Genomic DNA, 15,590 nt, shown 5'->3' with positions numbered 1-15,590 from the left:
TATTTCTAAGTGTATTTTCTTTAGTTAAATTATGGTAATAATGCTTGCTATCTGTCACATTGGAAGTGTCCCCCTAAATCTTACCTTTAAATAATTTTCTGGGGTGACCATTCAGAAACCATTTAATATAATAATGCCATATTTAGTATTATATTTAATGTATGGATTCATCACATGTAGGCTGACCATTTTATCCTTTACCGTGCTAAAAATGGCCCCTAAGGCTGAGCACCAAACCGTTACTGCGGAAACAGTGCAAGCATGTGATTGGCTGTGAGGTTTGGCTCCTCCCACTTCATATGAAATCACAGTGCAGACTGGGGGGGGGGGGGGGGTATAAAAGCCAGGGGTACTGATTTTAGGTCATTCTGTCCCTGGAGTGAGGTAAGTGTCATCTTAGATTTGTGTGGGACCTTAGGCTTAGGGATGGCTGGGAGCTGAATAACTGCCATTTACAGTATTCAGTACTGTGCTAGGTATACCGTGACCTACTGAGCGTTAGGAAAAGCTCTCATGGTCAAAGTGTAGAGTAGCCTTTTGGGGTTTAGCTATGTTCTAGCAGACTTTATTATTCAGGCCTAAACTTCAATATGATTCAGTCATTGCAGGATTTGTAAGGACTAATTGCTTTACAAATCTTTATTGCTTAGAGCTCAGCTCTGGCTTGGTGAATGTTCCTGATGATAATGAAAGATTTTTAGGGGCTACTATAGTGATTGCTACCATCATATTTTGTTCCTACCTCATATGCTGTTTATTGCCTATTACTCCAGAATCTTCTTTGTTTACCTTAGTAACCATCATAGCAACTGCCCCTTCTAAAAAAAACAACTCCCCTTCTATATCATTAAAATTCCTATTAAGATTAGCCGTTACCAATAGAAACAAGCATACCCTACAAAAAATGTTGTTGTTTTATACTGGAGTGCTGCAAAGTGAAGAAATGTCGTCCCCATATCTCCTTCAACATGGTCTCCCGCTTGAGGAAAATTCTGGCCGCAAGTGCGATGGCCCAGTGATGTTGATGAACAAGAAGGTCAGTTGACATGTTATGATTGAGATATATATATATATATATATGTGTGTGTGTATTTTCCCCTTTAAATTAAAGTAGCAATAGCCACAACCAAAGGGTTTTATTATCAATCAAAATAATTTTTTGAAACAAGGGGGTTCAGAGGTTGGATTTTCAAGGGCTATATCATTATCCAATTTTAAATTATTTGGCCCTTGAAAATCCTGCTTCTGAACACCTAAAAAAGTTCTATGTGCAGTCTATCAGTAGCAATAAAGGCCCATTTACACATATCATTCATCATTCAATGTTCTGTTTTTAATTCCCTCATAACAGTTAGTTAACCACCTGGCCGTTAAACCCAACCTTGGTTCGGGGTAAAAACACTTGCAGAAAGTGTTAAACCTAAACTTTTCTCAGGTGGTTAAAAGCCATCACTTACCTGGGTCCTCTGTAATCATCCCGTGTTCTTTTGTTCCAGCGTCGTTCTCCAGCATCGATCTCCCTCTCCAGCGCCGGGTGCCTGTCTTCTCCGCCAGCTTCTTCTTCTCTTCTCTGTTCGCGTTGCGTGTACGTGTCCCTCAGCGATCCCTGATGACGTCGTCGGCACGTGTGCCCATCAGCGGGAAATTCAAATTCAAACTCTCATTTTGTATTGGGTTGAATACAAACTCCTGTATCCAATCCAAAATAATATAAAATAAATACAAAGTATTTAACTGGGAAATTCAAATTCACATTTTGTATTGGATTGGATACAAACTCCTGTATCCAATTTAATAGAAAATAGTAAAAAAAAGTACAAAGTAAATAACCGGGAAATTCAAAAATTTACCACACTAGGGAGGTGTTTTAGAATAATATAGTACTATACAATATACAGGTATTGCTTTTTCAGTAGTTTCAGTATTTTTGATTTATTTATGTATTCTTGTTTAAGCTGATTTTTGTGTTTTTTCTTTAATTTTATTAAAAGTAAATGTTTTTTTTTTACATGATTGTGTGTTCCAAACTTTTTTTATATTCATGATATCTACTAGACCCTTGTTTGGACATATTTCTGTAAGTTACAGGTCTACAATTTAAAAAAAAACATTCATGAAAAACAGTGTACTGCTTTTGGTACAGAAATCTAGACCTCAGTGTAACGCCCAGGTGGTTAATATATGTGCATAACATAAAAAAATAAAATATGATCATGAAGATTTTAGAAGTATTTGTCTAACACTGAAAGTTTTGTTTTGTCACAGTTTTTAAACCAGAGATGGAAATCCTACTCCAGAAACGTCTTTGTTTACCTTAGTAACCATAATAGCATCATAGCAATCGTCCCTACTAAAAAAAACAACTCCCCTTCTAATTCATTAAAATTCCCATTAAGATTAGCCGTTACCAATAGAAACAAGCATAACCTACAAAAAATGTTGTTACCACAGTTTTATACTGGAGTGGTGCAAAGTGAAGAAACATCGTCCCAATATCTCCTTCAACATGGTCTCCCGGTTGAGGAAAATTCTTGCCACAAGTGCGATGGCCCAGTGACGTTGACGAACAAGAAGGTCCGTTGAAATAATGTGCCGTATGGAGGTGCAAACGAAAGGGTTGCCAGTCCGTTCAATCAGTAAGAAAGGGGAACGAATTCTTCCAGTACGCGGATTTGACTGGAAGACTCCATTGTAATTTGAAGTTCTGTGAAATTTTAGAGCTAGTTTACCTTTGGAGCATCCGAATAATAGAAGTGCCAAAGCTTACTGCTAGATCCACAAATACCATGGTTAGTTCATATACTGTTGGGAAGTCTGCTCCGAAATAGTATCTGTCGCTAGGAGAGGAAAGCTGAATGGTACACCATTCACTATAGACACACCATAGTAGCAATCACACTATAGTAGCACTGATTTTTATTTAAAAAAAAAAAAAAGACAGAATTTTTTAATTAAGTCCAAAACTGAATTTGAAAATTAGTGTATAGACTGAAAACACATATAGTCATATACATGTGTGTTTGTGTAACCATAGTTTACCCCTGGTGACTGACTGCGGATATGCTGATCTTCTTATTCACCACTAACGCTACAAGTACTGCATTGGACATTATTGCTTCTCTCATCCTACCTCTAGTCTAGGGTAGGGACACCTATTATCCTCACAACAATCTTCATTATGGAACTTAAAAACTGAGATTCTTCAGAATATTATAACTAACCATAATATTAGCAAGAAAGGAGCATCTAAATACTAAACAATATTAATATAACAACATTGAGTCTCGTTCGACCCACATACCCTCCTTTACTCGGTCAAAAGTTTCAGCAATAACACCAACTCTCCCAATACCCCGAAGAAGCTCTGCAGGGTGAAACGCGTTGGGACGGAAACAAGTACATTGCTATAAACTATAATTTTTGTTATATGCTCTAACTACTGTATGCTTTCAAGATTAGTGTACCTGTGGTATCTTAGGGCTAGTGTAGGATACCTTTGTCTCGTTTTTAAATGTATAATTTAATAAAATTCAGTTTTTAGGAAAATACTTTGAAAATACATAGGTATATGTCAATGGAGGCAGATTGTAGAAAAGTGAGAGAGACAGTTCTCTCACTTTTCCACAATCTGCCTCCATTGACATATACCTATGTATAATGACATTTTTAATAGGCCCATAGTTAAACTTTAGCATCTGCGTTTTCAGTAATGTGACTAATTTTCAACTTCTGCCATGTTAATCAAATTACATTTTTTTAAACAACATCAGCATTAGGAACAATTACCAAGCCAGACCTGAGGTCAATGTATAACCTGTTGATATATATATATATATATTAATTGTTATGAGTGATATGTATATGTGTGTGTGTATTTTCCCCTTTAAATTAAAGTAGCAATACCCACAACCCTTTGATTGATTATCAATCAAAATAATTTTTTGAAACAAGGGGGTTCAGAGGTTGGATTTTCAAGGGCTATATCATTATCCAATTTTAAATTATATGGTTCTTGAAAATGTGCAGTCTAGGAATAAAGGCCCATTTACACACATCATTCATTTTATGTTTTGTTTTTAATTCCCTCATACCCGTTGGTTAATATATGTGCATAACATAACAAAATAAAATATGATCATGAAGATTTTAGAAGTACTTGTCTAACACTGAAAATTTTGTTTTGTTACAGTTTTTGAACCAGCGATGGAAATCCTACAGAGAATGAAGTTCTTTGAAAACTTTGTCAGTGTGCTTAACCTTTCTTATGTCCTTGAGGCAGAGGAGAGGCAGAGTGTGTGTTATGAAGGTTCTTTCAGCAGCTCCCGGATGGATTTCATGGGTTTTGGAGGAGTTGTTCTGATGTTTCTGATGTCCATCATCACAGGCCTGGTATGTTTTCCACATTTAAATATATGTGCAATATGTGCAAATTGTGCATCAAAATGCTGCTGTATGGAGACAATTTGGTGCTTCTGTAGATAACTTCTAACACTCTTTTTCTTTTGTTTTTCAGCTTTGTGTGATGACTTTCCTTGCCATCAGGAAAGTGTGGAATTTCGGCCATATTGTTCTGGTGCATGAAAGTGACAGGTAAGTCAGAATGTTTCCTATTAATTAGAGTAAATGAAGTATTAAAAATGATAAACTTACATTGTTACTTAAATTTTCTTCATTACTGGGAAATCAAATTAGTCTAATTTGATTTTACAGTAATGAAGAAAAACTAAGTAACAATGCTTGTGTGTGTGTTGACACTTTCTCCATGTGCAGTGCAGTGGGGTGATATTCATTTTAATAGGACCCTAATACTCATTACAGTAAGGCTAACATAGTAGACTGCGTGTGCTGAAAATGGCCATGTATATTTCATTTTTTTGTTGCTATGTGTAGACAGCCAATTTACAATAGGCTGATCTAGGAAAACGTGTCACACTGGGGGGGTTGGAGATTTCTAATACAAACCAGAAATAATTGGAACATTTAGAGGGGCTCTGAGAATCATTTAGGGAACTGAGGGAACATTTAGAGGGGCTCTGAGAATCAAGGTAGTGGTGTGACATAACTAGGCCTGTATGTTTTGAGATTAGGGTGATAAAGTCCTGGAATCAGGGTGATAATTTGCTTGAATCAATGTAATATTATTGCAAAACTAACACAATAATTTTATCTTTCAGATTTCTTTACACCAACTGTCACAAACCAGACGAAACAGCTTTAGAAATAGAGCAAAAAAGGGTAAGTGCATATGCATACTGTGTAGAAGATCCTCATGGAAGCATTTACTAATCACTCTGACCACAGCCGTTTCCCATCCACACCTTATAAGTGGCCAGAAATCAGCAACTGTTCGAGGGTATAGATTCCGCTGACACTGGTCGAACTCAGAGTGTTCAGTAACTGCTCCTTTGCTGTTCCACACAGCTTTTCTATTGTTATATATTGCCACCTTTGTGTGGGCTTTATACTAATACATCTCTTTTTTATATTTTTCAGAGTTGGTACTCCTGGATCACGTGCTTTCTGAGCATAAGGTAGGTTCAGACTCCAAACCTTGCTACCTAGCCTATCGTCATATAGATATTATTTGCTAATATATATATACATTGAATAACATTCTAACACTTTTTTTTTTTCTTTAATGCAGCTGCACTGACATCTACGAGCGTTGCGGTGAAGATGCACGTCATTATTTAACCTTTCAGCGACGCATGATCAACTTCTTTGCTGTCGCAACTGTGGTATCATTGGGCTTCCTGGTACCAATGAACATACGAGGGACTGCTTTTGGTAAGTACATTGTGAGGGGTATGAGAGGGAGATTGATAGGGAAGTTTCATTAACACTGGATCACCTCAGAAAACAGCACATACACAAAATTACAAACTAAGATACTTCCTGGCAAGCTGCATTGATCAGATCAGCAAGTCAGATCTGCTCTCAAACATTGCTTACACAGGAATTTGAATTGGTGACTAACACCAATAAAACTTCACAAGCATAGGGGATTTTACACCTAATTAGAATGAAACGTACCAAAATCAAAATTTGTAATCAAAATCTTCAAAAATACTGGCTGGGATGGGTTCTTTATATAGGTTGTCAATATTATGAACTTTTTTTCTAACACTACATTATTTTTTATTGTAGGAAAAAATTCAACATCCTTCACAATGACAACTACGGGAAACGTACAGAACAGGGATGATTTCCTGTGGATTCACAGTGTTGTCGCAGTCCTTCTGTCAGCTTCCCTGTTCTTTTACATGAGGAAACATGCCTCCTCCATACATTACAGTGATGAAGATATGGTAAGTACAGCATTTCCACGGATTTTATATAATTGCTTCAGATGTTAGTGGGTTAGATCATTTCTTTCACTATAGAGGATTCATGTATTCACTACAGCACTACTCTCAATCTTACACTCTCACAAGTTCTTTTATATCACACTGCACAAACAATTCCTGCATAGTTTATTCACAGAAGAATGCAGTAATGCATGGATAAAGTACACAGTAAAAAATTACTAACCTACTGTTACTGCATTTACATAAAAGTCCCCTGTTGTTAGTACTTTATCCTTACTTTTTAGATTACTTTTTAATTTTTAGATTTATCATTATAAATACAATTCCAAAATTTGGGATGCCTACTGCCATCATACTCTGAGATATAAGGAGTCAGGGATAAATTTAGGTAGACAGTTTGGTAATGTGGTTAAGTATACTAACCATCTTATTTTTTTTTGGCAGGTGAAACACACCATTTTTATCACTGGATTGCCCCAAAGTGCTGATGAGGAGACCATTTTAAAGCACTTCAGGTAATTTAATTTTCTATATCCTAGTATGTATTTATCTGTTGTTTATCTGTATATAATGTTTTGACTTTTAAAGTTTGTTAACCAAAAATGTTTTTTGTTTTCCAGTGAAGCATATCCAACCTGCAAGTTGCTCAACATCCATCTTTGCCGGGATGTCTCTGAGATCATCAAGATCAATCAAAAAAGGTAATTATCTCTTACAGGATATTCTCTACGGAGCCCTCAACTCTATTCTAGGCAAATACAAAATTCTGATTTATTATAAAACTAACCAAAATGTGTTTTTTCTTAGGCATGAAGCTTGTAAAAACTTGGGGTACTATACCAACTTTCTTAAGACAACCGGCAAGCAGGTTACAATAAACCCAACACGACTTGGATGCCTCTGCTGTTGCCCACTACAGAGATGCCAGCAGGACGCTATTGAACATTATAAGACCTTGAAGACGAACCTGGAAGAACAATATGAGAAAAAAATGGAAGCCATCCACCAATCACATATCGGAATGGCCTTCGTTACTTTTACTGAAAAATCAATGGCCAGTGGGTAAGTACTTTATCTGAAATTGTATTTAAAAACTAATGCAAGAAAAACTAACCTAAAATTAATACAAGAGTGAGAATGATTGCTAACCTATTTGTTTTTTTTTCTGTTTCCAGAATCCTCAGTGATTTTAAGACCAAATGTCAAAGAAAGCCACAGTCAAGCGTCAGTGACCAAATTCAAATTTCACAATGGTCAGTTTCTGAAGCCCATTTCCCAGAAGACATTTATTGGTAAGTTGTGCTGCATTTTATAGAATCTTTGGTAAATTGTGTACTCCAGATCAAAGCTACACCATAAAATGTTTACTTAAGATTAAATACATAAATGACTTTTAGAAGAGTAATGTATGTCATTTATGTCTTGTATCTTTACTCTACTATACCACTTAATAACATTTCAACATTATACTGTGTATTATGTCGCAATCTAACCATTTTTATTTTCTTTTTTAGGGGTAATTTGACTGTGCGTGGATTCAATTGGTGGGCATGTTTTGTTGTCATTAACACCATACTCTTCATTATTTTGCTCTACCTCTCCACCCCTCAAAGTATCTTTACCAGTCTGGACTCAGGGCCCATTTACTATCTCAATGTAAGTAATAATAAGCAATAATCTATATATAAATAAATATATATATATATATATATATATATATATGGGGATTAGTTTTAGATTGTAAATGCTATATATGCAAAATGGGGGGGGGGGGGGTGACATTTTCTTTTTATGTCTGTACAATAAATTAACCTTTAATATCATTTGTCTTTACAGAGGGCCTTTTTCTTTTTTCCAACGATCCAGCTGGTGACTTTTGCGGTGTTGCTCCGGAACATCATTTGTTTTTCCATACCATTCGAGAGGCACTGGTTAAGGTAAGTTATTATTAAGTGACATTTTTACCACTGTCAAATTATTTTTTTTAAAATACACAATTAACATAGCTCTTTGACTTTAATATATATGGATGAAACAAAAAAAGGATATTTAGGTGACACCACTAACACTTTATTTATTTGCTTTGTCACAGATCGTCAGAACAAAAATCTATGATCTGCAAGATGTTCTTCTTCCTTATTTTCATGGTGCTCATATCACCGGCGCTTAACCTGAACAGCTTATACAGCTTCTTCACCTGGCTGTTCAAATCACTCCATGTTACTGGTCACATCAGACTAGAGTAAGTACAGATGGTCTTTTCTTTTATTTTTACTATAGTACATATTTATAAAAGTGCAAAAAGAAAAATTAAACAGAGTTGAACTTTTGTAAATATAAAACAATATGTTTTCTGCTTTCATTTTATGATCTTTATAACCAAAATGGATTAACCAAAAAGTATTACTAACCAGTCTTGTTTTTTATTTTTTTTAGATGCATATTCAGGCCTCACAAAGGAGCTGTTGCCATCCACTACATCATTTTCGCAGCTTTTATGGCCAACATGCTAGACCTGTTGCGGCTGCCGGAATTTCTCTGGTACATGCTGCGCATGGCTTTAGCAAGATCAACAGCAGAGAGGATCACCATCATGCAGGTATGTATGAGAGAAAGACAATCTAACTGTATAAAAGTCTCATTAAATACAGTTACGGTCAAATGTCTGCTGTCTATTGTTTATTTCATTTTTCATGTAACAGACTGATCTTGTATTGTACTAACCCTTGTATCTTCTTTTTTTCTTTAGCATCAGGCTCAAGAATTTCCATTTGGAGAAATGTACGCTAGGATGCTGTGCGTCATCACTCTTGCTATGGCGTATAGCAATATTTGCCCTGTGGTGATCCCTTGTGGTAAGTTATTAAACTATTTTGTATAATTGAATAGTATCAGTAAATGGCTGTCTCGCCAATGCTGAGATATTGTATGGCTGCATTAGATTCTCTATAGCCTGTGAACTATGAACTAACCATCTATTCTTTTGTTTCCCCAGCTTTAATATACCTAATAGTGAAGCGCCGTGTAGACATGTACAATTTCTATTATGTACATTGTCCATCGAAACTGAGCAAAGGAGTGCATGAGAAAGCTGTAGAATTGTCATATGCCGGTCCATTCTTCAACCTACTGTGGCTGTTCCTTTTCTGTCTCGTGAAGAGAGGTAAGAGGATTTCTAGCAAGTTCTTCTACAATTACTTTATGTTTATCAATGTTTATTGGATAGGAAATATGTACTTTAACAATTGGACATAGAACTTTTTTCTAACCAGCTTTTTTTTTTGCTTTTTAAGGTTGGATTCCACTGACAATAATCCTGGCAGCTATTCTACTAGTAATTATCTTAATAGTCCTGGGAAATGCGAATAATCACATCATCATGTCTTTCTGCCTATTCAAGGTAAGTACGTTGTTTACTGTACCACAGTATTTAATTATTGTCAAATTTACCATCAATAGATGCCAAATGACTTTATTAAATCTTACAAAGCACAACCCTAGTATAGTTGGAGGTAATACAACCTTTAGAAAGGTTAAAGATGTATGTATTACATACCACTTACATGTTCATTTTATAGGACTGAACGTTCTAACAGTTTATTTTTTATATTTTACAGAAGGTGGAATCACAACCAGGATTGGAGAGCCCCAACAATAAAGACTCTCCCCAGCTGTCATTCCAGAAATACTTCCCCAGTGAAGTTGTCATCCAAATAGAAGATGAGCCAAACGAATCCAATGAGATAGAACCACCTGTGGACACGAGCACATTTTACAAGAATTATCCATGAAAATAAGGTAAGTAGCAGGAATAACATACACAATCTCCAGAATTACATTTATAGTTTACTGTGTTATATATAACAACATTTATAGTATAGAATGTAAATTCTAACCATTTATGTTTATTTTAGGAGTAATAAGCAAAAAATAGAAGAGTAAGAAAGAAATCTCATCATTCTTCCAGGAAATACACTTAAAACAAAAAGACGCGTCATCTACGAACATCCATTTAGGGAGCTGTACAGAAGAGTGTTGGGTACCACTACAAATATGGAGTACAGCTAGATAAGTGCTTTTGGTGGAGCTCTAAGGTAGGTATAGTACTTAAAAAAAAAATATATATATATATATATATATATATATATGTATATACACATACATACATACAATTATATTACACATAAAAAACGTATTTTGTGAATAGAAGTTTTAAACTAACACTTTTATTCTTTTTCATTATTTGCAGATTACCAAATTAATGCTATCATCACACACCACCAACAAAGAGTCGGCGATTTTATATAATTTAAAAGGTAAGATAAATGTAATGACTTATCAAATGTCTTAATCTGGGCATCCTTTATTGATTACCAATCTTTTTATTTAAAAATTTTACTAACCATTTTATTTCAATATTTGCAGATTACCAAATGAATGCGATCATCCCACATGGCATGATTTGGGATTATCGAAGAAGGCTTCAGAACTTCTAGCATCAAGACTGTGTGAGAAAAACTTACTTGAAAAAGGAACGAAGGTATTGTACTTTCGAACCAGATAAATTGCATCTCTACAGTACTTTAGAACTGACAGTGGCTTTGAGTATTGCCATAACATACCTGGTTTAATGGAGGAATTCGGAATTCCAATCTATAAGTCAACTGAATGGCGACTATTCATCGATAGCTCAAAGCAGAGCTTAAAGTATGTCCTCCTTCACAATGGCAATATATTTGAGTCAGTACCAATCGGACATTCAGTTTCTCTTTGTGAAGAATATGCAGACCTGGAGTCATTGAGTTGTTGCAATATCACCAACACAGTTGGATCAGAACGGAAATTGTCTAGAAACTCTTGGAGAGCTACAAAATGCTTGGTTGCAATATGAGCATCAAGGTGCATTTTCTGCATAGCCATCTTTATAACTTCCCGGAAAACCTTGTGCAAGGTGAGCAATTCAAGCAAGATTTGAAGGACTATTTTTTGGAACATGAGCAGGATTGTCCTAACACTGAACACTCCAGGAAAAGCTATAAGCCTAATTTTTTACCTTAAGGGCTTACCTGATTAATTTTCAGATATTTTACTGTAAAATAAAATGTAATAGAGTAACAATAATTTCTTTGTATAAACAAAATAAATGTAAATAAACAAGTTATTTCATCATTTTTTCATTGTATGTAAAATTTGTATGTTTTTTGACAAAAATGGAGGGTAACCTGTACCATAAAAACTGAATGTGATAGCAAAAAACTGGGTCACTTTATTATTTCAATTGTGTCTGCAAAGGATTTATTTCATGATTGCATTACATTGTGACACCAGGGAAACTGGACACTCTGGGACATCATTTCTAACTTATTAGTAAGTTAGATATTATAGACGTCAAGTTTCCTCTTGACTGTGAAGCAAATAATGTTTCCCCAGAAGCTACAGACACTTAGCAGAGTTCATTGATTGTGACTGCTGGTTAGTGAAATTGGCATGTTGGAAAGGGCCAAACAGGTATGTCCCAATCCACAATCAACTACTTCTGTGCTCCAAATCTAACGTACAATGTACACTATACAAAAACTCTGTCTCAAGAGGAAATCAAAATTTACAGATTTTAGAATTTTTTCTATTCCCAAGAATTTAAGAAGCAATAGGAGGGGGTCTATAAAGTTGTTTGCAACACCTGTTCAGGTGACCTGTCATACCAAGCTACTATATCTAACTGCAAAGAATTGCAAATGAGCTGTTCACATCATTGTGCTCCTGTCTACAATATTCACTGCTGATTACAAAAATCTCATCAAACCTGTACAAAATCTGACTTCCATGAAATGCTACTGCCATCCTCTGGCTAATATTGATATCACACAAAGCATAAGAGAGCCAATATGATTCCAAATGTATAGTTAAAATATTTATGGTTTCCATCCACAATGTGCTATGAATCAAAATAAACGTGCCTAGATAGAAACATGTAGATGGATGGATAAAGAAATAGGATAACAGTACAAAAGGGCATTGATAGACAAATCAATGAAACACAACGTCCAACAGCAACTATTACAGGTAGTCCCCGTGTTACGTACGAGATAAGGACTGAAGGTTTGTTCTTAAGTTGAATTTGTATGTAAGTCGGAACAGGTACATTATTGTAATAAATGCAATTAGGACAGATGTTTGTCTCAACATATTAATAGGCAGTGTGGTGTCAGATATTGTAAAAAAATCTCAGTTGATTGCAAATAAAGCAAAAAAAAAGACTTAAAGACTTTATGGAGCCTAGACATTCATTAACTTCTGGAGCAAGCTGTGCTTTGATATGCAAAAGAAACAACTGCAGAGTTTGTCTTGGTTATTAACCTCTCTAGCGGTAACCCCGAGACTCTGGGTAGAAAAAAGTTACTAAAAGTGGTAACCCCGAGTCACACTCAGGGTTGGAACACCTATGGAAGGTTAGTAAATACGGCGCTTACCTGATCCGCCGGGGTCCCGTGCCGTTCAGCGCAGCAATCTCCGTCTTCTTCCTGCTTCTGCATCCGATGAGTCACCGGGGGAGTTCCCGGCGACGTCGGTGCGTGTGCACGTTGCCGGCAGGGCGGGCGGGAAATTCAAAATCCATTTGTATTGCATTCAGTACAAAATAACTGTATTGAATGCAACACATTGGATTTTTATGTGTAAAAGCAGTACATTGTTTTCAAGAACATTTATTTTACAGTATATATAATAGTATGAGTATATTATGTATTTTTTTTTTATTTAAAAAAATTTATTTTTTTTAATTATATAGATTTTTTAATTTATTCAATTTATTGTTTTTACATGATTTTGTGTTTCAAACGTTATTATACTCATACTATTATATTATACAGTAAAATACATTTTCATGAAAAACAATGTACCGCTTTTAGACATAAAAAAACGGAAAGAAATGAAGCGCTAGGGAGGTTAAAGAGTTCCAAGATGTTGTTCAGCAGTGTTTAGCAAAAGATTCCTTTTGCAATTCATGCAAACTGCCCCACCCTCTATTAAGCCTCTGTCCTGCACACAAGCTAATCTATTACCCTCCCCACAATTACCCTCCCCAGCAGTAACCCAGAGTGTGGCTTGGGGTAAAAAAAAGATACTGAGAACGGCAAGTATATGTCAACAGGTAAGTGGACGAAGAAAAGAAAGAGGTTTGAGGCTCAAATACTTATTTGCAAAGAGTGAAGTGTATTGATAGAATATTTTATACATAGACCATCTAATACACAAAAGCAAATGATGTTTTTTTCTTTCTGTCCTGTTATTTTTTCACAAGACAAGATATAAGTACGTACTATAAAAAGTACATTACATTACATTAAGGTAATAAGCATAACCGTACAACCGTTCATATGACTGTGCCGTGGTGCCCAAAGATCTGACCTTCTTGAAAGCTTCTGCAACCCCCAGGATGTGATCGGGGTGCCCATCTTCACATGAGACCACCGAGGGCCACCAGGCTGGGCCGGAACCAAAGAGATATCAGAAGCGCCATGGCAGAGTTTTTGTGTATTAGATGGTCTATGTATAAAATATTGTATCAATACACTTCACTCTTTGCAAATAAGTATTTGAGCCTCAAACCTCTTTCCTTTCTTCGTCCACTTACCTGTTCAAATACTTCTTAGAGGTGGCTCACCTTCAAATATATTATCATATATAGATTCAAACAGGAAGAGGAAAGAAAACACATTCTGCATTATGTCAGTATGTCAATAATTTATCTATCACATACTTTTATATCAACATATTATCACATGTAAACGTTATCAAAAACACATCAAAAACTCCTATTTGGAACATTTAAAAGTTAGGAACATTTTCATTGTATAAAGGAGACGTCTCAAAAAGTTCATTCTTTGAATATACCATACTTCAACGCTAGTTATATAAATTATATATAATACAAGATTGTCAGTGTGTCACTTACTTGTATTTTGGAAGTGGATAAGGTGCAGAAACATCTTTGTTAGGTGACGATTTACGTTTAGGCATAGGTAGGATGTTGGAATAGTTCCCTGGTGGAAATAATTAGATCCCATAGTGTTTATTTGCTGCACATACTTCTATAATAATGGGGTGAGTTTTGCAGAATAGTAAATGTGTCTGAAGAGATGTTGAGGTACCCACTGATTAGGGATTATAACCAATCAGGTGATATTCCAAAGGAAGTAGGATTTTTTTGGACATAGTGTCGCTGTAAATGGAGGGGGGAGGGGGGAGTTGTTAGTGATCATATTTTTCAAATGGTAGTGGAGAAAATAAAATATTCAATAGCAATACACAAACTCACTTTGTGGATGGTATGTGTGCAAGCGGTCTAATCTATAGGGACTGGTTCGCTTCCCAGGAAGTTTTCTATGAGGATGGATATTGTTTTTTTAGGTTATGTGTAAAAGGATACACCAAATAACAGTTTAATTATCAAAGAGAAAAGTTTAGGTTGGTAAATAGATAAATTGATGGGTCCAATTTTTTTTAGTGTCTAATTTGCATCCAAAAGGTTTGCTATTCAGAAGCAAAAAGGTAATTGTCGGTGTTATAAGGCATCTAAAGGGTTAAAAAGTATGTAACGGATAGCTTGTCTTACCTTCACCCAGGGGAGAGAGGATTTGGGTAAAAAATTTTCTTAACGGATGGTTGCTAGAAAGGAGCTCTTTTACTTTGCTCAGTGTATTTATACGCAGATGATGGGATTCAGTTCACGTCAGTTCAATGTAAAATCTTATTGAGCATGAGTAAACTGGGGCGCATGCGCTAATGTCATACTGCGCATGTGTGAGCCCGCACATATGTGTTTTTAAAGAAGTTGGTGTGATAATGGTGTCTGAAACACTTCTGCCCTATGTATTGCCCATAGTTAAGCTGGTGTAGATTAGTGGTCGCCAACCTTTTTGATTCCGTGGACCACTAAAATCACCAGCTCCTGACTGCGCATGCGCGGAGAGCCAGGTGTCAATCAAAGGGGAGAAACCTCCCCCATAGTGACGTCATCATGACATAGCTCCGCCTCTCTCCCATCGTAGATCTAAGCCTGCAATGGGAAAGTGGGCGGGTTATGTCCAGGGACACAGTCGGCCCACTTTCCTAAGCCGGGGACATGGTCTGTGGCTCTGGCCAGTGCGTCCTCCCAGGAGGGTCCTATTCCTGACCTGCTCGGGGGGGGCACTGGCCAGAGCCGATTAAAACTTTTAACTGCCCATGTGTGAAGATTCGTGCAAGTGCAGGAAAAGGTTATGCAAGAGAAATTATATTAGC

At 36.1% G+C, this 15,590-nt stretch overlaps 1 protein-coding gene and 1 long non-coding RNA gene across 2 annotated transcripts; both read left to right on the top strand.

Moving 5' to 3' along the window:
* Positions 1 to 968: 968 nt before the first annotated feature.
* LOC140336088 (CSC1-like protein 1) lies at positions 969 to 9,563 on the top strand. The gene is made up of 18 exons (XM_072419141.1): positions 969 to 1,002; positions 4,190 to 4,389; positions 4,514 to 4,590; positions 5,175 to 5,235; positions 5,494 to 5,531; positions 5,645 to 5,787; positions 6,148 to 6,308; positions 6,753 to 6,823; positions 6,929 to 7,009; positions 7,116 to 7,370; positions 7,484 to 7,600; positions 7,823 to 7,964; positions 8,145 to 8,245; positions 8,401 to 8,550; positions 8,745 to 8,907; positions 9,058 to 9,163; positions 9,304 to 9,471; positions 9,535 to 9,563. Exons 1-18 carry the CDS (start codon positions 969 to 971, stop codon positions 9,561 to 9,563), a joined length of 2,097 nt encoding a protein of 698 aa, XP_072275242.1.
* A 667-nt stretch (positions 9,564 to 10,230) lies between these two features.
* LOC140334585 (uncharacterized) lies at positions 10,231 to 11,440 on the top strand. Its single transcript, XR_011921603.1, has 3 exons — positions 10,231 to 10,402; positions 10,558 to 10,624; positions 10,734 to 11,440. It is a non-coding gene; the product is annotated as an uncharacterized lncRNA (long non-coding RNA).
* Positions 11,441 to 15,590: the final 4,150 nt, after the last annotated feature.

Source organism: Pyxicephalus adspersus, chromosome 7, assembly GCF_032062135.1.
Source record: "Pyxicephalus adspersus chromosome 7, UCB_Pads_2.0, whole genome shotgun sequence".
Classification (NCBI taxonomy): Eukaryota; Metazoa; Chordata; class Amphibia; order Anura; family Pyxicephalidae; genus Pyxicephalus; species Pyxicephalus adspersus.
Note: the sequence above shows the minus strand (reverse complement) of the source record. Positions and strands in the feature narration are given on the sequence as shown.

What these genes read in the sequence shown, in the direction of transcription:
- LOC140336088 (XM_072419141.1), top strand. Translation starts at nt 969, where the DNA reads ATGGTCTCCCGCTTGAGGAAAATTCTGGCCGCAA. An exon ending in GAGGAAAATTCTGGCCGCAA is followed by an intron (nt 1,003 to 4,189) that starts GTGCGATGGCCC and finishes GTTTTGTTACAG; the next exon opens with TTTTTGAACCAGCGATGGAA. An exon ending in TTCGAGAGGCACTGGTTAAG is followed by an intron (nt 8,246 to 8,400) that starts GTAAGTTATTAT and finishes GCTTTGTCACAG; the next exon opens with ATCGTCAGAACAAAAATCTA.